The sequence below is a fragment of the Octodon degus genome, unplaced genomic scaffold, assembly GCF_000260255.1.
Source record: "Octodon degus isolate 3935 unplaced genomic scaffold, OctDeg1.0 scaffold00047, whole genome shotgun sequence".
Classification (NCBI taxonomy): Eukaryota; Metazoa; Chordata; class Mammalia; order Rodentia; family Octodontidae; genus Octodon; species Octodon degus.
This window is the reverse complement of record NW_004524623.1, coordinates 5,374,610-5,400,810: the sequence shown is the minus strand read 5'-3', so window position 1 is coordinate 5,400,810 and position 26,201 is coordinate 5,374,610. Positions and strand designations below refer to the sequence as shown.

Below are 26,201 nucleotides of genomic sequence, written 5' to 3'. Positions count from 1 at the left end.
ACCAACTCAGTCTGTTTTCTTGATAGCATTCTGGTAGGAACTGTGTTGGTCCTCCTCGGGGAGAACTGACGTCTTGACTATGCTGACTTTTTCCACCAATGAACTTGGTATTTCTCATCATTCAGTGCTGTGTGCCAGACACTATATCATTTTTATTTGCTCAAACTTGATGGCAAGGTTACTGAGTTAGTAAGCTAGAAATCTTTCCAAGTAACAGTAACATATTATTTTAGGAAATACTTTTTATTTATTTATTTTTTTTAATTATTTATTATTTTTATTTATTACATTTATTTATTGTGTGTGTGTGTGTGTGTCCAGCTCAGCCCACCAGGGGGCGGGGCTGGCTGGCATGTGGTGCTGGGGGATCGAACCGCAGTCCCTGTGCTTTGCCAAGCTTGTTTCAAGTAGGTGCTTTAGACCACTGAGCCATCTCTCCAGCCCCAGGAAATTTTAAATAAACTTCATTAAGATATAATTGACATAGTGTACCTATGTAAAACATATGCGTGGTAAGCTTTGCTATATGCAAACACCTATGAAACTAAACAGCAAGCTGGGTGTAGTGGTGTACGCCTATAATCCCAGGACTCGGAAGGCTGAAACAGGAGGATCACTACAAGTTCCAGACCAGCATGGGCCACAAAGTACGCTCAAGGACGAAACTGCATAGTGAGACCCTCTTTCAAAAAGACAAAAACAAAAGCCACTAGGCAACAGCCAGGAGTGAACAGGCTCACCATCCACAAACGCCTCCCCACACCTATTTGTAATCTGTTCCTCATGGGTGATGCTGGTTTGCTTTGTCATCATTAATTTGAAGTTTCTGGAAATTTACAGAAATTACAGCCTGCAGTTTTTATTTTTTTAATGTATTCAGACATAACTTGAATACAATAATGGTTACTTTTTGAAAAAAAATGGAGTCAGGGTCTCACTACATAGCCTAGGCTGGCCTTGAATTTGTAGTTCTCTTGCCTCAGCCGACCAGGTGCTGGGATCACAGGTGTGCACCTCGCCAGGCGTCTTAGGTTCACTTGTTCTACATCATGTATTCATCAGAGTGCTCCAGAGAAACAGAACAAAGAATGTATGTGGACAGAGATAGGAAGAGAGGGGGGGTGGTGGGAAACAGCAGGGAAGAAGGTAAGAAAAAGGGAAAAGGAGACAAAATCAAAATTGGCTTAAGGAACTGACTGGACTGGAAAGTGAGATGGGCGGACCAGTGCTGGAGACACAGATCATTACATCTTGAGGTAGAATTCCTGCTCTGGGGGCTGGGGACGTAGCGCAGTGGCACAGTGCCTGCCTAGCAAGACCAGGTCAGGAGTTTGATTTCCAGTACAAAAAAAAGAAAGAAAAAGAAAAAGAAAAAAAAAATTCTTTCCCTGGAAACTATAGTTTTTTTTCGTCCTCCCTAGGAATTTATCTTTTTGCTCAAAAGACCGAAATAGCCAGTGGAAATCCTGCAAAGTGAACTTCACACATTGGAGTGAAACCAGAAGCTGACTAGAAACATACAGTACTTACAATGTAACTTCTCTTTTTCTTACTTTTCTATTTCTTTTTGTAAAAGGGAAACTATGAAAACTATGATGTTCAAGCTTGATTTACTTAACATTACGATCTCAAGGTGCATCCATTTTCCTACAAATGACTCCAGTTTATCTTTCTCAATGGCAGCATAGTACTCCATCACATACAGCTTATCTTTATCCATACATCTGCTGGTGGGTAAGTTAGCTAGCATGTATCGTGTGTGGGTAAATGTCAGCGTAGTATGATACACAAAGGGGGAATAGGTGGGTCATGAGATTTCTATTTTTAGTTTGAGGAATCTCCATACTGATTTCCAAAGTGGAAATGCCACCAACAGTGGAGAAGGGTTCCTTCACCCCCCAGTCCCACCAGCATATGTTATGGGTTGCTTTCTTGATGGCAGCCATTCTTTTGGGGGTGAGATGGAATTTTAATATTGTTTTAATTTGCATTTCTTGAGTAGCCAGCAATGCTGAACTTTTTTTTTTTTTTTTGAGACAGGGTCTTGCTATGTAGTCTAGGCTGGCTCATGATGAACTGCCTGCCTCAGCCTCTCAAGTGCTGGAATTACAAATGTGTACCACCATGCCCAGCCAGCTGCCGGGTTTTGATTGCATGTTTATATGTGAGTAGTCCACTTTGAGTTTTTTACATATTCTAGATATTAGTCCTCTGTCTGAAGAGTATCTGGCAAACATTTTCTTCCCATGCTGGAGGGTCTTCTTCATTTGGATAGTGGCTGCGTTTGCTGTGCCTCTTGCTATAATCTTTTAATGTTTAAGGGGCGGGGGTCTGGTGCAGTGGCACAGCTCTCATCTGGTAAGCATGAGGTCATGAGTTACATTCCCTCTATCAATTTTTTTTTTTTAATATTTAAGAACTAAGTTTTATGATACATAATAAATACCTGGCCTGAAAACTAATCTGCTTTCCATCCTGTTTATAATTTTAAGCCATCAGAGTACTTAAAGTTGCAAAAAGAAATAAGGACAAGAAATTTAATTTCTCTATACGTAACAGAAAAATAATCCTGAAATTTTTAAGAACAGAAAATTTAATTTTATATAATTTTATTTTAAAACATTTAGGGAAATACTGATATAATACATTACATTTTTAAAGTATCACCATAATATTCTGAAAAGTACAAAATTCAAATGCCTAAGCTTTACATTGTCCCCCAAAATAATGCAAAAGGAAACACCCCAGTAATTACAAATATGTATATTTCATTAAAAAAAAAAAAAACCCAAACAAAAAACTTTCATTTCTCATGGGAAGTGGTGAGAACACAAGCAGTGGGTGAATTATGACTGAATTTCATACCCTAATGGGTCAAGTCCCTGGTCCAGAAGCATGAGAGAGGATTCCCTTAACTTCTGCAGCAATTTCTTTAGTTCTTGTTTAGAAAATACCTGATATATAAAAGAAAATAAATGTGAGAAAAAGCAAGCCATGGACTTACTGTTACCGATCAGTGTGACAGCTTGAATAAGAAATCCCCTGTAGAGTTTATGTGGTCAGCAGCTAGTGCATTGGGGAGCCTCAGGGACTCAAGGCTGCTTCTCAGTCTGAACGCTGGTCCTGCCCGAGTGCGCACTCACACAAGCCGGGGGCACAGACACTAGATTGCACTATCAGTTTCAGAAAATCCAAGACCAACTTAAAATATGAACATGGCTTCCCACACTGAGATATGAGCACAGTGCATGCCCTCACTACACGCACAACCGCAGATGCCGTGGACTCACCAGGTAGAGTTTGTGGCGCTCGGAGGACACCATGTCCGCCAGCTGCAGGCACTCCTGGTACTGACCCGTGGTATGCAGTATAGTGTGGAGCAGAAAACACAGCCTCGGCAGGCAGAGCTTCCGCAGCAGTACCATTTGGTGTGTCCTCTCATGGTCTTCTTCAGGGTCCTACCAAGAGATATCCAAGAGACAGTATTTTGACAATATATAAAATAGAAAGTCAACAGTAGGTCCTGAGTATCCATGGGTTCAAAATCTGCAGATCCAACCAACCAGAGACAAAAAATATTTAGAGGGGGAAAAAAAGTTTCATCTGTTCTAAATATGAACTTTTTGTTCCTATTGTTTTCACCTGAACAAGATAGTACATAACTACTTCCAGAGCACTCCATTCTACTAGGTATTATAAGTGATTTCGAGATACAGGAAAACACGTGTAGGTTATATGGAGATACTGTATAGAATTCAGTGGTGACCTTAGTATGCATGGGGACCGGAAACCAACCCTGTCCCGTGATGCTGAGGGACAGCAGGACTGAGGTAAAGGCTAAAGAGTTTTCTAAAGCTTGCTTATCATGTCTATTACAAATAAATGAGGCAAGGGAGGGAAACCTAATAGGATTTTATTGCACAAAGCATTAAGATCAACAAAGTATACTACAGAGGGTAAAGTACGGCCAAACATATTTCTGATAACTTTAACTTTCAGGATAATAATATACAGAAAAGGAATACAAGAGACTAAATAACTCTACCTCACTGGGTATGTATAGATGTAAATAAGGGTCTGAGAGGGCACACCAGTGACAACAGTGATCAAGGCCAGGAGACAATCTGTTGCTAACTTCTAATTTTTTTCTATCTTATTTTTAAAGAAGAGTAAAATTACGATGTCATCTGTATAATTAAAACAAGTTACACTTTTTTTTTTTTTTTTTTGCAGAACTAGGGATTGAACCCAGGTCCTGGCAAGCACTTATTCTACTAAGCTATCTCCCCAGCCTCAGTATAATTAAAATAACAACAATAATAAACCCAAAAACTGAAAATAGGCATAGCGGCACATGCCTGTAATGTTAAGTGTTCAGGAGGCTGAGGCAGGAGGATAGCTGCAAGTTTGAGACCAGCCTGGTTACAAAATGAATTTCAGGCCAATCTGTACTACATGATGGCACCCCATCTTAAAAAGCAAACAAACAAAGAAACACACTGAGGGGCTGGTGAGATGGCTCAGTGGTCTAAAGCACCTACTTAGAACAAGCTTAGCAAAGCACAGGGACTGCGGTTCAATCCCCCAGCACCACATGCCAGCCAGCCCCGCCCCCTGGTGGGCTGAGCTGGCCACACACACACACACACACACACACACATAAAATTAAAAAAAAAAAAGAAACACACTGAAAAAACCTATGATTTGAGTAATACAATTAATGAGAAAATGAGAGGAGAGATACATAAGGATGACTTAATGTACAGAAAATAGTCTTTTTGTGTGTGGTGCTGAGGATGGAACCCAAGGCCTTGTGTAGGCAAGCACTCTCCCACTGAGCTACTTCCCCAGGCTGGTAATTAGTATTTCTAAGTATACGTGGATTGCTGTTAAAAAAAAAAAAAAAAATCATGTAGACAGCTGGGTGCATGTGTGTAATTCCCACCCTCTGGGAAGCTGAGGCAGAAAACACATAGTTCCAGGCTAACCTGAAGACTTACCTGGAGTAGTAAAGTGCAACTTTGTCTCAAAAACAAAATGACAAAACTGCTGCTCTCCGGACCTTTTCATCTGTGTTCCCACATAGTCTTTCTTCTATGCCAAGGAGGCGAAGTGTCTCTAGTTCCTAGACTCCTTCACATGTAAGCAGCAGCAGGTTTGTCAATAGCCCCACAGGCTGAAATCTCGTAGCTGACCCTCCTACGTCCTGTGGTTGCTGCCATAACATCTGGAGGTGTTGCAGGATTCCTCTCCCGCCGCCCTTTCCCCTGAACCCACAATACATGGTCTTGCTATGCAAGTCAGGCGTGCACCACATGTATAGCTAACCTTGTCTGCTAATTATAGTGAAATCCTGTACCAGCACAGTGCTGCTATGAACCATCCAGAAATACGCCAGACAGTGCTTGTGATTTACCACAAGAAAAGGAATCAGCTGTTCTAAACCCCCAACAACAACAACAACAACAACAACAACCATGTATACACATTTAAGGAAAAGAAAAATAGTATGTTTTTTCACAGATAATGTTACTCTGTATGGAGGACCACAGAGGATGTCATATATCACACTCACTACACCGTCGGCCCCCAAAGAAAGAAATTGAAAATGCATGTGCAGTTTGATGCACTAATAAATGTCCAGAAGCTAATGGCCATCACTTTTAGCACCTCTTGTAATTGGGCAGGACAAAGGTACCTTATATCTAATCTCATGATGACTCAATAAATATATTATTAAAGTGTTCACATGTTTTTCTTTTCCTGAAGTGTGCATACATATTTTGGCCAACTCTGCATAGAAAGCAAAAATACTCTTTCCATCCCAGGGACATGGAACACTCCGTATGGTAGACAAACTCATTTACTGGTGTGCGCTGCCAGCAGGAACTGTCTCTAATCTGAACACCATGTGTTTACTCCAGTAATGTGGTACGACTTAATTCACCAAACATCTACTGAAAAGCTCTTATAGCCATTAATTTAAGCATCAAGTTCAAACTGAAGAAAACAGGCTGCTTCCTTCATGAAGCTCACATTATGATGAAATAGAAACAAAAAGGCAGATACATTAACATATCAGAATGGACTATGTGCTACGAAAAGAAAATGTTGTAGGGACAGAAGACAGACAGAGGTACATATGCCACTCAAGAGGGGCTGAGGATGCCCACTTGCCTAGTAAGGAAGGTTTAACACGTTCTTGCAGCTTGAGCCACTTGCTGGTACACGTGTCTTGCCCACGCCTCCACCCAACAGCGAGACAGTGATTATGGCTCTGGTGTGAACATGTCATTCCTGACGGGGAGGCAGGGGACTGAGGATGGAAAAGCTTCTTCTCCCTTAGGGGACACTGCTGAGAGCAGTCAGAAGCCACCCACACAGGCATCTTGATGGAAGGATATCCTGTGCAGAGGGAGACAGCAAGAGGCTCATAGAGCTAAGACATAGTGAGGGCAGAGCATAATGGTTCAGGACTGGGGAGAGTTAAAAAAAAAAAAAAAAAAAGCTAAATGAGGGCTGGGGAATGTAGCTCAGTGGCACTGTGCCTGAAGGGCAAGTGCAAGGTTTGGAGTTTGATTTCTGGTGCGTGCAAGAGTGTGCACACACCCACACCCAAATAAATGCCTATGTGTAGTCTTGAATATCCAGAAGACTATGGAGAAATCAAAGTACAGTGAGAAATCATCAGAAAGTTCTAGGTAGGAAGGTGATGTATTTTGTTTTAAAAAGATCATTAATTGATGTATGACCTAAGAAAGGAACCATATAAAAAAAAAGAGCAGGAGCCAGGCATGGTGGTGCATGCCTCCAATTCCAGTACTTGGGAGGCTGAGGCAGGAGAATGGCTGCAAGTTCCAGCCAGCCAGGGCTACACAATAATTTCAAGGCCAGCCTGCACTGCATAGTGACATTCTGTCCCCACAAAGAAATGAAGGAAGAAAATCCAAAGAGAGACCCACTTGGTTCCAAATGCCTATCCAAGATGTTGCAGCCTCCACCACTACTGGACCCCTCTCCAGTTACGCAGTCCAGCACTTCGGACTACTCAGCCAGGCTGTGGTGCTCTGCAGTTACCAAGAACTTGAGGCGCAGCTCTGGGAACTGGGGTGTAGTATCTCTGCCGTCTACCTTGTGGGAGGACGGCACACACCCATGCTGGTAATCTGCCTTTCTTATGTGTTTAATACTTTGTTACTGGATCGCAGTCTAGGTGATACACATTAAAGTACATCAGGTGATTAAAAACACACAGACATGCCACCACTAGCTCAAACTATAAATCCACTAGAATCTCTGAGGTTGGGACTTGTTATTAGTTTTATTGCTGCTGAACTATCTCCCTGGCCCCAGGACTTATATTTTTAAAAAAGCTCACCAGATCATTTAAGTGACACTTCCAGACTCGTCCATGTTTAATTTAAGCCAAATACATGTATAGTTAAAACTATTTGCCCAGATTTTTTAAAATTAGATTTTTATATCTCATATGAATAATGTTCTTATTAGGAGACAGAACATCAAAAAGTGCTCATGGTTTGTTTTAGGCATGAACAATGCACACAGCTCACCTCTCTGACATCGACCATCCATCCTCCATCCACAAACAACAAGACATTGTACATTTTCTCCTTGACATCAGCAGTCAGGGCATCCAAATGTCCCTTCCAAATATCATAATCCACCTGCAAAACAAATGTAAGGGCAGATATAATGAACAAAAATCAACAAGTAATGTATTTTTAGACCCTATCTCCCTCCATTTTTTTGGTTGTGTTTGGGATTAAACCAAAGGCCTCAGGTATGGTAAGCAGGTGCTCTGGTGTATAATTCCACTTGTTGGAATTGGGTTGGCATGGTAGAAACTACGGCAGGAGAATCACCTTGAGTTCCAGGTCAACTTGGGCTACATAATGAGATCATCTCAAAAACAAACAAACAAACAAATCCAAGCAAACAAAAGGTTACAGTAATTAAAAACAAGAAAAGAATTGGAACTTTTAATTGGTCAAATATAAAAATAATTATCAACAAACAAAAGTTACACAAATAATGAAATGATAACTGCAAATAAATGCTTGACACTTGAAGGTATTTTTCCAAGAGTAATTGGGGCCGGGGAGATGGCTCGGTAGAATAAGCGCTTCCCTGGCAAGCGCAAGGGTCTGAGTTCAATCCCCGGTTCTCCCAAAAAAAAAAAAAAAAAAATTACCTACAGAATGGTTAAGTAAACAAATAGCGCTGGGGAGATGGTTCAGTGGAATAAACGCTTCCCTGGCAAGCACAAGGGCCTGAGTTCAATCCCCAGTTCCTCAAAAAAAAAAAAGACACCTTCAGAGTAAAAATAGTAGTGAACTATAATAAAATAATTAGGAAGTGATAAACAAATAGCTTCTTTTCTAAAGCAGAACATGAAGACCACCTCCTGTTAAAATCAGACTAGAGCTTGTGAGAAATGAACTCAAGTACTAACGTACATCTATAAAAGTCAATAAGCTCATTCCAGATCCACATTCAACTTACTTCATATTTCTTTTCTTTATGTTCATAAGCTACTTGCTCAGTAAAACTTGGCTGGGATATCAAAGTAGGTTTTTGTGGAGCTGCATTCATATGATTAAACCATTCCGTGAAAGTTTCATGGGCTTCCTACAATGCAAATTAAAAAACAAAATTTTTACTTTTCTTCAACAAAAGCTTTTAAATACTTGATTCTTAGAATTTTATAGAAGAAACAAAACTGTTCAATTTTTTATACACACACAAATCACTGTGACTATGTAAACGTTTTACCAAATGATAAACATCAGCAAAGTATACAGGCTGTGTTCTAGCATCTTGTCCAGCTTCCATATCTTTATCACATACATACCCTGTAAACATCCTACAAGGTGTATGTGTTTACTTATCTTATTCACCAGCCTACTGGATTTTAGGGATCACAACTGGATTATTAAAAAAATTTAGCCCTGGTACTTAGCCTTATAGTTACTTTTTCTTTTTTTTGGGAACTGGGAATCAAACCAGGGACCTTGTGCTTACCAGGCAAACACTTGTGCCACTGAGCTATAGTCCTGGCTGATTATTTGTTGAATACACCGTGAGTGTGCAGTTATTTTAATTTCAACAAGTCTAAATATCTTGGATTTCTGAGTATTGTGTATGGCTAGAAAAGTTAAAAGTTTTCAGAGACTCTTGCACATCATCGTTACTTTTCTCATCCCCTTCCCCTCCCTCCTCCTCCCTGTGTTTTTATCCCCTTCACTTGTTTGGTACATGTGTGCAGTCCGTAATGTCCCCATTCCTTGGGTAGAGTTGGTCCATATGGAACACATCTGATTCTTTCTCTGTCCCTGACCCTTCCTTCCTGCCTTCAGCTCTAGATCTCCTACCCCAAGAAAGCTCTGCTCTATCGCTTCACTTCCTCTCATGTGTCTTTTATTTTCACTCTGGTTTTCTCATCTAAGACAACGGGATACTTAAGTTATGCACCTGTTTTACTTAACTTAGGATGCATTGATTTTCTTATAGTCAAGTTCACCTTCCTTAATGCAGAATGGTGTTCCTCTGCTATCATCTACACTTTCATCTTTTTTCATCTTTGTTTCATCTTTTTTTACACTATCTAACTTGCTTAGTTGGCTATGATTAGAGAACCACGGTAATGAGGACAAGGTCGTTTTACTCTTCACAACAGTTGAAAGAGTTAGGAGACCCAAATACTATTTCTAGAAACAAGTTCCAACTCTGAGAGAGGACCAATATACATCATCACGAAGATTGTGGTTTTCTTTATAGTCTTACCAAATAAGCTCTAATGCACAAATGTTCTCTGACGGCATTGTCAATTTCGGCAGGAAGTGAATTGTGCGTTCCTCTTTCCTCCCACAGATTATAGATTTCTGCTATAGAATCCCGAGGAATTTTCACAAATACTTCTTTTGCAGCATCATGCTTTTTTAATGCTATGAAAAAAGACACAATTTTCAATATATGTGAACTTCTATGCAATGGTTTCTCAAGGAATCAGATCATTAAGCTTACAGCGAGCAGTAACTGTTTCAGTTCCCAAGGTTCTGCTCTTCAAGGTCTTAGTGACCTTTCTACCTGATAAGCTGGCTCTTTCCTTACTTCAATGTGACAGTAACACAAAAGGACACTAATGTAGTTATATTTTTCACATGTCTATCTTCTCTATTTTTTTGAGACAGGGTCTCACTCTGTAGTTGAGGCTGGTCCTGAACTCACTACATAGTGTAGGCTGGCCTTTAACTCAAGGCAGTCCTCCTGCCTCAGCACCTGCTTCAATAGCTTAAAGCAATTATACTTTTGAAAGTCTGAGAGCCGTAAGATCATATACCAAACTGATGAAGAAAACGCCAATTCACTGTTGAGCAGGCCTTGTTTCTCAATGCTATATTTGAGTACCCGGTGTTCTCTTCTTTGGTAAAATTTAGTGAAACAGGAAACCAAATTCAAAAATAGATGGATCTGAAAAAAGAACATAAAAATGTAGCACACCTAGGAATTTTCTCATTATTGCATTGCCTTGTTTCAGTGCTTCTGACCTCTGTGCTGGGTCAAATAACAACCAGTCAATGACATCAATTTTCACACGGTCCTCCTATGCATTCAAAAGGAAAAAAAGAAAAAAAGCATCAATTTTGTTTCTTTGTAAAATATTCTTCAAAAATTAGGAGAATTATCTTATACCTGCACCTCTGGTGAACATGTCCCCTCAATTTATAAAACAATCTAACTTTCTTTGGTTCAATTTCCCAGATAACAGCTCTCTATTAAAATATAGAAAAATTCTTTGGACTATGAATCAGAAAAACTGCTCCCAAGTTTGAGGCCAACCTGGGCTCCACAGTGAGCTCAAGGCCAGCCTCAACAGTATAACAACGTCCTGTCTCAAGAAAAGGAAAAAAAACAAAACAAAAAAAAGGTCTGGCTTGACAAAGAAACATTCAAGGGGCCAGAGAAATGGCTCAGAAAATAAGCGCTTGCCTGGCAAGTGCAAGGGCCTGAGTTCAATCCCCTATTCCGCCAAAAACAAACAAAACCAAAGAAACATTCATTAAAAAAATTAAAAGACAGAATTGACTGTATCTTATGGTATAAGTTCACAAGGAACAAAATAAAGGATACTGAAGTTACCCGACACCCTTACCTTCCACCTGAAATTACCTGAGTAGTGTCACTGTCTTGGTCTGGGCTCAGGTCGAGAGGACTGAATTCACTGTCATTTTTCTTTCGAATATTCTCAACTACAGTTTTTGTTATTGTTGCAACATCCAAATCTAAAAGTTTTTTGAAATGACAAAACAAAACCAAGAACAATCACTGATACTAATATTCTCTAAATAGTTACAATGACTTAGTAAATCTGAAATGGCAGTTTTGCTTTTACTGCAGGGTTAGGGATCAAACTGGGCTTCACATGCTAGGCAAGTATTTTACCACTGAACCACATCCCCAGACCCTGGAACAACAATCTTTTTTTTTTTTTTTTTTCTTTTCAATAATCCTTAAAAATCAAGTAAGTAAAATCTGAAAGCTTTATGAAATAAAATGTCAAAATTTTAAAAAACCTTACCTGTTACAGTATGTTGTTTTATTCTTAAAACAGAGCTTCCCTGAAAATTTTATTCCTTTTTATTTCCCTCTCAAGAGAAACAAGATTCAAAATGTAAAAGGATCAATATTCTAAGATTCAGCAGACAATCTGCCTATAAAGGTGCAAAGATGAAGTCACAACCACTTTTACCTGCTTCCCTAGCCAGCTCCAGGGAAATATGACGATGTTCAAAATCGGTGACACCTTCCAAAAATAAGGCATACTGAGCAACAGCAAGATCTTGAGGCAAATGACAGCAGTAAAATGCTATGAGATGTGTATTCCCCTCATTTATTAAAAGCTGAAAATGGAAAAAAGGTAGGTTAATAATAAGTTTTAGAATAAGTAGTGTGTTTTGTGAGAAGTGCTGGGAATTGAAGCCAAGTTACTATAAAGCTGTACTAAAATGAAGTTATGGCAATTCAAATGTCCCAAATGAATGGGTTTCCTGCCACTGGGTGTTATAACACCATTCTGATTTTTGTTTTAGTTAAAATAGTGAAAAAGAATCAAGATCTAGTTTTTCAAAGTTTACCTGTATGTATGTCTTTAAAACTTCAACTGAAACTTCTTCCTTCATAGGAGAAAAGACATAATTCAGATATAATAAATACAAACTGTTTATATGTACCCATAATAACACTTCTTTAAACAGAAGCCTTTTGGGGCCAGGGAGACGGCTCAGTGGAATAAGCACTTCCCTAGCAAACACAAGAGCCTGAGTTCAATCCCCAGTTTCGAAACAAACAAACAAACAAACACAGAAGCCTTTTTTTTGTATTTTAGTACAGGGTCTCACTACACAGATCAGACTTAGTGATCCTCCAGTTTTCAGCTTTCCAAGCACTGGGACTACAGGTGTGTGCCACCATGCCCAGTCTCAACACCAGCTCAGTGCATCCCAGGGGAGTGGGGCCAGCATGGTGTGCAGGGATCGAACCCCCGTCTGTGCCTACCTAAGCAGGTGCTTTAGTCCACTGAGCTATCTGGCTGGCCCTAGTAATCACATTTCTAATAAAAATTCTGCTACTAAATCGTTTAATAATTTTAATATATACTATTAAATACCCATACATCAGGCAAAGCTCATATACCACCGGACTTTACCTTACCATAACTCTTTGAGGGAACTCAGTACTACTGTTCACACTGTACAGAGTAAGAAGCAAAGACCAAGAGTTCTTTTCCTTGTTAGCTCAGAATTCCAAAGCTGAAGGTGCTTCCTAAGGATGTGAACTTAAAGGTCTTACACCAAAGCTCAAGCTCTCAACTACTTACTATATTGTTGTTTCTACAAGTACTCTTTACAAAATGTTATCAAACATTTAGAAAAAAAAGGAAACAAAAGTTCAGACTCTCACAAAGAACTCAGTCTGGCTCAGCTAGCTTAGCTACTTGATCAGAAGTTGGATGCTAATGAGGATATAGTTCTTAAAAGTCAGAAAGTTTACATCCCATGGCAAAGCCTAGAAGCCCAGGGGTCTCTCACAGTGAGTTATCACAAGATAACCATTTGAGATGACAGCAAAGACGTTCCCACATTCAACACCATTTCTAAAGGACACCAATAAAACTACATGCTTTTCTATTGATCCCTATACAGCATCAACTTTGCAGAAGCTGCACTGTTTTGATTTACTTTGGTCTGTAGCCCCAGGGTGCGGAAAAACAGAATGAGGTGAGTCATGAAGCGGAGCAGGTGCCCAGGGAGTTTGCTTCTGCTCTTAGAGAGCCACCCGCTGAACTCATCCATCAAACCTAGGGGCCATCAAAGCAGAGGATAAAATCAGATAAACATTACCAAGATACGAAGTGTGATCAAAAACATGGCAAATACAGTAAATGACACTGTCAATAATCTTTCTCAAACTAGTCCACCTCACTTCAACATACCCTATTATTTTCTGCCACTTTCTGAAGCAGCTCTGGAATTTCTCTTCTGTATTTGCACTGTTGTGGCTGCTTTGATATCCAGAATGATTCAACCTGTTTACTTATAGTGACTGTTTTGACTTTGGGAGCGAGCCAAAAATCACACAGTGCCGATTCAGTGAGTATGGTGGACATTACAGACACACTGTAATGTTTTTGACATAAATTGCCATAAACATTTGATCAGTGTGGCATGATTAAAAAATAGGGTGCATGTTTAAAAATTACAGTAAGACACACTGCTATGAACTCCCCTCAAAATACTCTCCTTTATTTTATTTATTTATTTTTGTAGGTACCAGGGATTGAATTCAGGACTTTCAGCTTGTCAGGCAGGCACTTATGCTGCTGAGCTACCTCCCCAGCCCATTCTCCTTTACTTTGCTTTGTTTTATTTTGGGGGGGGTGGTAACCAGGGATTGAATTCAGGACTTTCAGCTTGTCAGGCAGGCACTTATGCTGCTGAGCTACCTCCCCAGCCCATTCTCCTTTACTTTGCTTTGTTTTATTTTGGGGGGGTGGTAACCAGGGATTGAACTCTGGACTTTGCACTTGCCAGGCAGGCACTTATTCTACTGAGCTATCTCCCCAGTCCCCACTCTCCTTTACTTTGAACACAGGTATCCCAATGCTATCAGCAATGTGTCTTGTAACAAGCTTTCTGGGGAGGGAGTAGTAGAGGTTCAGACAGTCTTGCTTTGTAGTTCAGGCTTGCCTTGAACCCATTATGTAACCAGGTTGCCTTGAATACCCAGTGATGCTCTTGCTTTGGCCTCCTGAGTACTGATTACAGGCGTGTACCACCATGCCTGCAAACTTTTAAAATGTAAACATGCCTCATATCTTCCAATCACTCTTTCTATTTACCTCATTCTTATAGTGCTGTTAAGTCACCATCTCACTGTTAAAAGTCACTGTATAACTATATTCCCTTAAACAGATTCTGGGTTAAACTAACACTTTATTTTACAATAACAAGTAAAAAGCTACAACCAAATAGGTGGATATTTACAAAGCTTAAAAGTGTGGTTAAGTCATGCATTGCTTTGACAACTTATAAAAATTACTTCAAGAAAATGAAGTACTCAAAGTAAAATAAAACTGTGACTTACCATCAATGTTTCCCAGGATAAGGAATTTTTGAACTATATGATAATGTTCTTGATTCTCTTCCAGAACTCTCTGAAAAAAATTTTTTTTTTTACATTTTCTATGAGTCTTCTGTAGTCATTCTGAAGTATCTACACACTGTTAAACTAAAAATCTCAAGCTTCTGAAGGGATACATATTAAGTAGAAATCGAAGGCCTCAGAAAGACCAATATAAGATAAAAGATGGGAAAGATACTGTTTTCAAAATATACTCAAAAAACCCCACAGAAAACAAAAAGCAAAACAAAGAAATATACTCAAGCTTTAAAAATCCAGGATTGAATTTATCTTTGAAAGTAGAGAACTACTATATAGCAATTTACCTCTAGGAATATAACTGTTATTCTTTATATTTTCTATTTATCTTGTCACAATATGGTGGATCATATATGAATTAAGCAAAATCAATTTATAAGCTTTTTTTGAAAAACGGCAGCCATTGTAGGAACCATTCACTAAAGTATTTTCTTCTGCACATCAATGAATAATCAAAAAAAAAAAATGAGTAGAAAACATCATTTATAAGTACACACAGCTCAGTTTCTTGGAAACTTAGTTTTTTTGTGAAGTATTTCTCTCCTCTCTCTCTTGCTGGGGACTGAATGCAAGGCCTGTGCATTGAACTACATTCCCAATTCTTCTTTTATTCTAAGGCTGGACTTGAATTTGCAATCCTCCTGCTTCAGCTTTCCAGAGTGCTGTGATTACAGGCGTGTATCACCAAGCCTGTCTTAAATTATTTAAAAGAAGTATTACTTTTAAAAACATCAGATTATTTGGGGGACTAGAAAAAATCATATTAATTCTCCATTATATTTTAAATTTTCAAGAACTAGAGTTAAACCTAGCATATGTATATATCTGCATATATGCAATAGCCAATCTTAAACCAAAGACTAATGAATCATTTGCATAATATTCTGTCGTTTAAAGAATATCTCTAGGGCTGGAGAGATGGCTCAGTGGTCTAAAGCACCTACTTGGAACAAGCTTGGCAAAGCACAGGGACTGCGGTTCGATCCCCCAGCACCACATGCCAGCCAGCCTGCCCCCTGGTTGGCTGAGCTGGCCACACACACACACAAAAAATAAATGTAATAAATAAAAATAAATACATAATTAAAAAAAAAAAAAAAGAATATCTCTCGCCTGGAGTGGTGGCACAAACCTGTAATCCTGGCACTTGGGAAGCTGAGGCAGCTAGATCACTGAATTTGGGTGAACTACATGGTGAGACTCTGACCCCCCCAAAAAGTTTTTAATTTCATGAACAGGCAAAAGAAAGGAGGGAACAAAGTTTCACAATTCAGCTAGTATACAACAGAGTAACATTTCCTTACTCTACATTCACTAATTAAGTTTATATTTACATTTACCTTTTTATCAGTAGCTTGAAGTTCTTCAAAAACCTTTTCTAAGGTCCAACTTCAAGAGAATAAAACAAAAAGAATAATATTAATATGAAAAGGGTTGTGAAATAAAACTTTAAGGCACATACCAAAAATCACTAGGATTATAAAAACAATCCAACACACTCACTTTGCTTCTAGATATTCTCTAGGGAGTTCTTCAGTTTCATTCTGAGCCATGACTGACAGCCGGATCTCCTGTTCCACCAGATTGTCCACCATCACCCGGAAGTAGGCCCATACAGTATCTTCCCAGGTGTCACAGACAGGAAGAAGCTTTGTTCCCATTCCCAAACAGAAACAAACCCATTCAACAAAAAGGAAAGGCAATGGTATCCACTGACATGGACAATATAGCCATTTTATAATGATAGAAAACACTGCAGGTTTAAATAAAATTATGCTAAATAACTTTATTTTCATTTGGACTAAGATTTTTTTCCATACCAAATTCATAATACCATGATTGTACATGCTGACACAAGACAGCATTTTAACTGGTTACAGCATCCCTCAAAATAGCTACAATATGTAGCGGGTTGGAGAGGCTGTAAGAAACACACAATATGCAAGACCACCGGAGCAGTCACTGTCTCTTGATACTTTTCTGGACAAAGCTTTGGGTATTAGAAGTCATCAGTAACTGTGGGTTGCAATTAAACTAAAAAGTTTTAGTTAGAAATTAAAGCCTTATTTCATCAAAGCATCATGCATATATAGAATATATCACGTTAAACCACTATTCTGCTTCATAATTATCTCTATCATCGCTATTTCAGAAAGTCGCTTAAGTGTGCAAGATTTTTATAGAACATACTAGAATACTTTATGCATCTAGCTTTAATCCATAGAAAAAAATATTACAAGACTGCATACCTGTTTGAGATTTCCACTTAAAGCTGCATAAATTGCTCTCTCATATTTATTAAAACGTTCCTAAAATACAATGAATATAAATAGATTTGAAATACTTTTTTATTAGTGTATTAATTTTCCTCCTAACCTGGAATACTGCCATTTCTTCTAGATAGAACCTATATTCTGAGTTTCTAAATTTTAAAGAAATATCTAATAATAAGAACCTTACGATTTGATGAAATACTGCAATCTTCAAGAAAAGTCCAGCCTTTAAATTTCTTTTATAGGGCTGGCGAGATGGCTCAGTGGTCTAAAGCACCTACTTGGAACAAGCTTGGCAAAGCACAGGGACCGCGGTTCAATCCCCCAGCACCACATGCCAGCCAGCCCCGCCCCCATGCCAATAAATAAATAAATTTCTTTTTTAAAATATTTATTTATTTATTTATTATTTATTTATTTATTTAGTGTGTGTGTGTGGCCAGCTCAGCCCACCAGGGGGCAGGGCGGGCTGGCATGTGGTGCTGGGGGATTGAACCGCCGTCTCTGTGCAATTTCTTTTATAGGATGAAAGCAGACTCAACTCTTTAATAGATGTTCTGATTATACCGTAAAACCAAATTTTAGTCCATAGAACAGAAATAGGTGTTTTTTTCCTAGAAAGTTTCTAAGTACCCAATAATCACTGATGCTGCCCTAAGAACACCACCAAAACAAGACATGCATGCATCTGTACCTGACTCCTAACATTACCCTATTACCCTGTTTACTTGTGGGGTTCTGTAAATCGCATTTCTAGCTTTCTAGCCATGCAAATGGGAGATTTCAGACTCTGCCTAGATAACTGAGTCCATCTCTGCGTCTGTCTCCAGTAATTGTCCTGACCAGTCTTGTTCCCCTCTATTCCATTCCATTAGTACTATCTAGGATGAGCCCTTATTACTTAGTGGCCAAATAACTCTGACAGTTTTCAGTTCCTACAATTTAAAAGTCTATTTTCCACGTCTGTTCATTTCTAACACACTGCTGCAGTGGGCCCTCAAAGTTCTGCAACTCTTCTGATACTCAATTGTACAATCAAAGCTCAGGGCCTTTTTAAAGTGAAGTGCCAAATTTACTGTAGCATGTATGTGATAACTGTCTCCTAGAAATAAAATTGTGCTACCATTTCTATTGACCTTGTATGCATCACTGATGAAGCCTTTTCTTGTTTCTTTCTCTTTTTAGGGGGGGCAGTATTAAGGACTGAACCCACTGGAGTTCTACCTTGAGATACACCCTTAGCCCTCAGTATTCCTTTGAGACAAGGTCTTGCTAAGCAGCCAAGGTTGGGCTTGAATTTGCAAAACTCCTGCCTCAGCCTCCAAGGAGCTGGGATTACAGGCATGTATCACCACTGCAGACTCACTAATGAAATTTTTAGGAATTGTTCTCTTAACTTCATCTTTTCTTAAGCCTTCTAAATTTGAAGAGGGACAAAATTTGCATGTTGTTCTCATTTTTAGGAATGTATATGCTGTGTCATTACAGAAATGACTATATAGTATTTCTTTTAATAAGCCCTCTCCTCCATCCTGGCAAATCAAAAGACCATTCCTCAAGTCTCCCAGCCTATCTTACCTGGAATCCCTTCCCTGCTCTCATTCCCAATGGCCCAAATGCTACTGAACTTTTTAATTTCTATTCAACCATCACCACTAGGAAGCTAACTTTTTAAGTTTTATCCAACGTTTTTCTCAACTTACTTGGCATATCCTTATATTTTTGCCTTACATCAGTGTTTAATTCTTATTTGGGGCTGATAGTTCAGATTATTTCTCAATTTCACCTGAACCTCTCTGAAAACAGAACTTCAGTTTCATGCTCCTCTAAACACTTTCTAGCCCCTCAGTAGGTCTGCACTTAATCTGGAGTAAAAAGAAGTCTCAGTAAATCTGTTATTTATCTTACGTCTTCTGCCATTCTCCAGCAACTAATTTTCCAAATGCGTCGATATGGATTTCCTTCAACAGGTTCTAATTCTGCTCCTATTTCTATAAAACAGTAAAATAAATATACATTTTAAATTAGATTTTTATCTCAATCATGTCTAAAAAGAAAACTACATTTCACAAAGACTGGCATTTAGGGCAAAATGCCTTTATCCCATCAGAATAAAACCTACCATACCTCCATTAATGTTAGGGTCGTGGTAGAGCTTCCAGCCCTCCAGTGTAGCAGCTCTCCATGCCTGACCACAGCGCTTACAGAGCCGCTGTGCCTGCAAGAACAAGGAAGATGACACTGTGCCTGGGTCGTATTGAAAAGGACCCGTGCCTTACAGTAGCACATAATCTATACATGACAAGATTAGAGAGTCTGCAGCACCAATGCTAGAGCATGTAGACAATTAGTAACAGCATTCCACTTTACCAACTGCACACGCATTTCTGTGGTCTCTGTCTGTGTTTTTATTTTTATAGCAATTCCTTTTCTCTGGGACTTTAGGCTTACCCATAGGTTCTGTGGTATCCACCTGCATTTAATTTTGCTAGAAACATTGGGCAAAACAGATTGAAGCCCTGGAATTACGTAAAAGTATTACCAAAGTATTGTGAGGTGCTACGACAAGGGTGCTCTTGCTGCCCATTTCATTTAGCACACTGACAATAGTTTTTAAAGTTCAAATTGATCAGGAAGAAATATGAGCACTGACATAGCTTTCAAGTGCCTACACAGTGTCTGCTAGGGTCAGCCTTATTTTTAATTTTTCAGATCTAAGGGTTGAACCCAAGGGCATCACACTGAATCACACTGGCAGCCCTTCTTATTTCTGAGACAGGGTACCAAATTATCACCTGCCTCAGCCTCCTACAGTATTTGAATTACTGACATGAGCCACCACACCTAGTTTACTAGTTTATTTTGGACTTAAAAATAAGAAGTATAGCTGGACATAGTGGTACACAGTATTCTGAGAGGCTGAGGCAGGAGAATCGTAAGTTTGAGTTCAGCCTGGGCAACTTAGTGAGACCCTGCTTAAAACAAAAAAAATTAAAAGGCTGGGGATAGAGCTCAGTGCAAAGACCCTGGTTTCCATTCCCAGTAGTTTAAAAACAAAAATCTTAGAAGTAGAAATAATGAGGCTACACCTATAGTGTACAACATAATACAGAGAAGCAAAGTTTGACTTGTTAAATAGTTCTCTAATATTTAGAATCCTGCAGACTAGTGGGCAAAGCACCGTGTGACTCATCACTGGAAACACTCAATGAGGAAGACAGAGCTAGAAATACCATTGGTAACATCAACCCACTGAAGAAGTACATTAAGTAGCCACAAAGTTCTCTTTTACTTGAAGAGTCCATGGCTCTTTGAAACTGAACAAGCAGGGTATTATGTGCTTTACCTCCTCTGTCATTCCAGCACGGATTAGAGTAAAGAGATATTTAAGTAATCGAACTTCATCTTCTCTATCCAGATCATCGAGGGGCATTTTCTGCCTTATAGGAGCATCAGGATCCTGTAAAACAGCCAGCACCTATTAATGCAGCGCTTGAGATCAAACCCAGAGCACTGCATGCACAAGGCATGCACCCCACCCCTGGGCTACACCCCCAGCCCAGGATCTGTGTACACATTACACGTTACGATGCGATGCTATGTCCTGAGTTATACATAGAAATAAATTCCTTTATGATTTAGTTTAACAAAGAGAATACAAGTGTTAAAGATGTCCCCAGTAGTCTGCTACAAGCCCCTTGGGTGCTTTTGGCCCATGACAGCGTGTGCCCAGCTCAGGCAAGGTGATACAGCAATGTGGCCAACATCAGAAAACTCATCATCACAACACCTACATGGCAAGGCAACTCGAAATGATTACACTTAGACAGCAGCCTAACAGGAAAACTGAGGGAATCTATGCTGCGACTAGAAAGTGCCCTTATGAGAATACAGGGACAGAATCTATTAAATATGCATTCTAGTATTAATGCTGTGTAAAATACAACATTGTCCAATTAAAAGAAAGTGGGTTTAAAATAAATAAAAATCCCCTAATGTGACTATTCCCACCTACTCCCTTCTACGTGCTTTCAAACATTTAGTATACTGTACTCTCTTCACTTCAGAAGCAAATAGCACACATGTTCTACATGAAATACAAACAAAAATTATTTAAATATGACTTATTCCAAATGTTAGAACGTATTGCAGTGTAAACATCAAGTCAGAAAATGAAGTACACAGTAGGTCAATTGGCTTTCAAAAAGATTTTCCAGACACATTCAATTTTGGAAGATGGTCTCTCTGGCAAAAAGGAAATCATCACTTTCCAGCTGTTAACAGTAAACGATTTTAAGCTTTTGCTTGGTACAAAATAATATAGCTATAATTTATTTCAAGATCTTCCGGTAGTTTCTAGACAATTTTCATTACAGGTCATTTTTATTACAAAATGGAGTTTTATGAGCTTTTTCAATTGCTACTTATTCATTACTTAAACATATCTGTTATAACCTGTGCAACTGATTCCAATTTTGTAACTCTGTGTGTTTCCACTGTAACTTTATTAACAAGGACTATTTGGAATGAGCTGACAACTTAAACTCCATCTTGTAACAAACTTTGTAACTTCCGTTTTGTAAAACCTTGATTTGTTTTGTAAACCCCTCACCCATGCCTTCCCTGAAGAAATGTGACTGTTTGTACAAATAAGAAAGTGTTTCTTGCATTCTGAGAGAAGATAAGAAATGTTCCTTAACATTCTGCAAAATGAGTTAAACTGTCCTTCCTACGGGAACAAACAGAACGCCTGAAAATGCGTGAAACTGTCATCAGACATCCTTCTGACTACTGACTACCAGAACAAAAACAATGCCTAAGCCAAATAAGGACATATTCCTGTAGGGTCTGCAAAATGTGACCTCAAAGTCTATGGGAACAAAGTGTTAACCCTCGGTCATGACTAACTCAAAATAAGCTTTGTAAAATCCCCTCTCCTACCCCTACTCTTGTGGTTTTTCCCTTTAAAAACTGTGCCTCACCTAGACTAAACGTGCACAAACTTGGAGAGTACATGCTGCCACTGAGCTCAGCTAAATAAAGCGCTTTCTTGCCTTTTTGAGTCTGGTTTTTGATTTTTGGGTTACAACAATATCCATCTACCAATCACAAAGCTCTACTCCTTTATTTCTGAAAGTCTGACACCTGTTCCTTTCAAATCCATTGTCTTCCTATTACTCATGTCCCACAGCAACTTTTCTAACTTCCAGCTAACTCATGAGGATGTATTTTATCCATCATTTTCTAAAAAACAAGTTTCCATAAGTTGCTACATTATAATTAGAGTCAAATCTTAGCATGAAATCAAAATTGATTTGTTTTTAATGCTGGCATATTGGGCACACTTTCCATATTTTCTTTTACAATTTACAAGCAATAAGTAAATGCAGCTTGAGAGTAAAATGTTAATATGCAGAAATAGAGTAAAATGTTAGTTTGTGTAAACTTGAAGAAACTACAATAAGGATCCAAAGAAAAATTCTTAATCTTAAAAAATACACCTTTGAAAAAACCTTTACTTGCAATACTTACCAATTCAGTGACAAGTGGACGGGCACTTCCTATGGAAGAAGCTAGCTGCCGCTGCTTTAAAATATGCAGAGTATTTTCCCTAAAAGAAAACATACCAAACATTTTTTAAGGGACAATTAAATGGGTCTTTTTTTTTTTTTTTTTTCTTTTTGAAATAGGGTGTCGCTATACAGTTCAGGCTGGTCTTGAGTTCATCTTTTTTTATAATGTATTTAGTAAACGTCTACAGGTTCTCACTACATAGATTGGACTCACTGTGATCCTCTCCTGTTTTCAGCCTCCCAAGAGCTAGGATTACAGGTGTGTACCACCACACCCAGTCTTTGAGTTCACTTTATAGCCCAGGCAGCTTTGAACTCACAACCATCCTCTTGCCTCAGCCTCCTAAGGGCTGGGATTACAGGTGTGTGCCACCAGGCTTGGCCCAAATGGGCATATTCAAAAAATCAAATCAAATTTAAAAAAAAAAAAAAAAATCACAAAAAGTTGACAAAACTAGAAAAAAAAAATCTTTCAGAGAACAGCAGTTTAAGATGACTGTTGATGATGAACACTTTTTCATGTCTTTATTGGTCATTTATATACCTTTTATGAAGTCTGCTTTTTTTTTTTTTTTTTTGCCAGGTTATCTTCTCACTAGTAAGTTGTAGTTGTTTACGAGCAACATGTTCTATTTGTTTCTACCAGTCTGTGGCTTGCTCTCCTTTATTTTTCTAATGGTGTCTTTTAATCAGAAATTTTTAATTATTTTTGTTTTCTGGGACAGGGTTACACTGTGTAGCCATGGTTGCTCTTGAATCTCTGGACTCATCAGAATGCTGGGATTATGGGTTTGTGCCACCTCATCAGCAGATAAGTTTTCAATTTTTATTTCACCAGTTTTTTTTTTCTTTCTTGAGTTTGTCTGGAAGTTCTAGCGGGGAGTACAGCTACTCCTCTACCACTGACCTAGCTCAGGTGTCGTCCTCTTCAGCGAGCGTGGGTGCACAGCTTTGGGAGAGGCGCACAGTGGAACACTCACTCCCACACACATCAGCTGAATTAACCCTGGTCACCAACGGGGTGGCAGATGCAGTAGTCAGATTGCCCTCACATCCAATTGTTTTTGGTTTTTTTTTAGATCATTATTTTCTGTAACCTAAGAGACATGCATCTATCTCCTAAGTTACAAAAATGTATTCCTACGTTTTCTAGCTAAAGAATGGCAGGCACAGCCTTTATGCCGAGGACTGTGATCATCTGGGACTGTTAGGTGCACATGAGGAAGCTGTCAAGGCCAATCTTTTTTCAGACAGACAGTGTACTTCCACAGTTTACCGAAAAGACATTTTATTTTCCCACTGTACTGAATAGATGCCTTAGCTGAAAACCAAGTCATGAGTGTGGTACGTTTTAAGGTTCCCTATTCTGAAACACTAAGTTTTTAAACAAAGAAGTAGCCAGCTGGGAACGGTAGCACAATCCCAGCACGCAGGAGACTGAGGCAGGAGGATGTGAGCATGATACCAGACTCGATTATATAGCAAGGGTCTTTTTTCTTTTTTGGCGGAACCAGGGATTGAACTCAGGCCCTTGCGCTTGCCAGGGAAGCACTTATCCTAATGAGCCATCTCCCCAGCCCCTAGAGCAAGGGTCTTGCTGTGTAGCCCAGGCTGGCTTCAAAATTTGAAGTGATCCTCCTGCCTCAGCCTCCCCAGTGCTGAGATTACAGGCGTGTGCCACCATGGCCAGCCCTTCTTTATTTCTTAAAAGCGTCTTTATATTCGTAACTTTCTATGAGAAGTATTCCTTGGTCATCTCTTCTGCTTATAATGTACTGTCATCTTGTATCCATTAATTTTATCTTTTCCTAATGCTCTTAATCACAATTTGCCATTTAACTTTTTTAACTAATTGTAAATTCTACAAAGGAAAAGCATTATCTGTGTTTCATTCACAATTTGAACAAAGTAAAATTGAATAAATTTTTATTGCAAGATGAATAAAAAAATACAATGTTAAATGACTTTAAGTATAAAAGCATAGTGACTTACCAATATACTGATTTTGCGTAAAACTCAATATTATCAGGAAAATCTCCGATTTCTTCTTTGGCAATACTCTCTAACCAATCTACCACCATCTAGGGGAAAAAAGCTTAGCATTATCCAAAAAACCTATGAGAGTTTTATTTATAGTGCTTTCTTATCCTTAATCACCTCCCCAGTCTATTTATTTATTATTTAGTGGCACAGGGAATTGAACCGGGGCCTCCACACTGTGCTGTGCTGCTGGGTTGCCTAGACTGGGCTTCACCTTGCAGTCGTCTGGCTACACTGGACCTCCCAAGCAGCAGGGTTACAGGCGTCAATCACTGCAGCCAGCTTTCAATTCCTCATTTAGCAAATATCAGGCAGTAATTTTTCCAACTGCCATTTTTACTTTTTTAAAGATCAATATCAAGGCAAAAGAATACAAATGCAGCTTTTGACAGGTACTACTCAGCCTGCCATTTAAAAACTAAATAATTTTCCAAATTCAAATTATAAAATTTATAATTTTAACTACAACGGATCAAGTTGAAATGAAATTAAGACATTTAAATTTTTTTACATTTATTTATTTATTTATTTATGTGTGTGTGTGTGTGTGTGTGTGTGTGTGTGTATGTGGCCAGCTCAGTCCACCAGGGGGCGGGGCTGGCTGGCATGTGGTGCTGGGGGATTGAACCGCGGTCCCTGTGCTTTGCTAAGCTTGTTCTAAGTAGGTGCTTTAGACCACTGAGCCATCTCACCAGCCCCAAGACATTTAATTTTTTTAATTAAAAAAATACTTCAATACTTCCTATTTTTTCTCCTTTTTTGTTTTTAAAGACTCAGTCTTGCTACGTAACCCAGGCCGTCTACGGCCATACCACCCTGAAAGCGCCTGATCTCGTCTGTAACCCAGGCTGGCCTCAAATGGGCAGCACTCCTCCTGCTTGTCCCTGGAGCGCTAGCACTCCAGGAGTGCCTCACCATGCTTGGTTCTCCACGATTAAAAAAATTAGTAAATAGTTAAAAGTATTCTAAGCATACCTGGCACTGTCGGACAAGTGACTCTCTCTGGAACAATGCTTCCACAAATGTTTTCTCACTGGCATTAACAGCCTATTATAGAAATTATTTCAACAGAAAAGTAAAAGTCAATTAGAAATAATCACCTATACACAGATGTTCTAGCACAATAAATCTGTATATTTCTAAAAATATTTATAAATTTAAAACACCAAGAGTAATGTGTAGTTGCTTTTATCTGACATCTTAATTTGTTATCATAGTGTTAGAAAATGTAAACACAAAATGAAATTTTAAAAAGTAAAAGCTGTAATAAATGGCTGGTTAGAGCCATGTTACATACTAGGAAATGAACTTTAGGAACTTTATAACATATTCACATAACACAGCAGACAGTGATATGTATAACATAAGGCTCATTAAGACTGTCTTTCAGTGACAGGACAGAACTATTAACAAGTAATGCTAAGCTGTGTAACAAAAGGCTACATTGTGACTACTTCAAGCATAGTCCAAATCTATTAATAATCTCTTTTTATTCATGGGTTAAAGGAGAAAAGTTACATGAACTATCTTTATTTTTGTAGTACTAAGAGTTGAACCCAGGGCCTGAGGCCGGGCT

The 26,201-nt window shown here is 38.8% G+C and overlaps 1 protein-coding gene across 2 annotated transcripts in view; it reads right to left on the bottom strand.

Moving 5' to 3' along the window:
* Positions 1-2,617: 2,617 nt before the first annotated feature.
* Nup107 (nucleoporin 107) overlaps positions 2,618-26,201 on the bottom strand; it is a 50,311-nt gene continuing 26,727 nt past the window's right edge. For both annotated transcript variants that reach the window (XM_023716346.1, XM_023716347.1), the window contains exons 9-28: positions 25,601-25,672; positions 24,578-24,666; positions 22,545-22,623; positions 20,359-20,472; positions 19,140-19,230; positions 18,921-19,003; positions 16,989-17,048; positions 16,243-16,388; positions 16,080-16,128; positions 14,665-14,734; positions 13,260-13,378; positions 12,156-12,194; positions 11,771-11,921; positions 11,191-11,303; positions 10,522-10,624; positions 9,805-9,965; positions 8,524-8,649; positions 7,572-7,685; positions 3,291-3,458; positions 2,618-2,954 (exon numbers count right to left, since the gene is read on the bottom strand). In XM_023716346.1, coding sequence (XP_023572114.1) covers positions 2,847-2,954; positions 3,291-3,458; positions 7,572-7,685; positions 8,524-8,649; positions 9,805-9,965; positions 10,522-10,624; positions 11,191-11,303; positions 11,771-11,921; positions 12,156-12,194; positions 13,260-13,378; positions 14,665-14,734; positions 16,080-16,128; positions 16,243-16,388; positions 16,989-17,048; positions 18,921-19,003; positions 19,140-19,230; positions 20,359-20,472; positions 22,545-22,623; positions 24,578-24,666; positions 25,601-25,672 — 2,055 coding nt within the window. In that variant the 3' untranslated portion in view covers positions 2,618-2,846. The remainder of the gene's footprint in view (positions 2,955-3,290; positions 3,459-7,571; positions 7,686-8,523; positions 8,650-9,804; positions 9,966-10,521; positions 10,625-11,190; positions 11,304-11,770; positions 11,922-12,155; positions 12,195-13,259; positions 13,379-14,664; positions 14,735-16,079; positions 16,129-16,242; positions 16,389-16,988; positions 17,049-18,920; positions 19,004-19,139; positions 19,231-20,358; positions 20,473-22,544; positions 22,624-24,577; positions 24,667-25,600; positions 25,673-26,201) is intronic.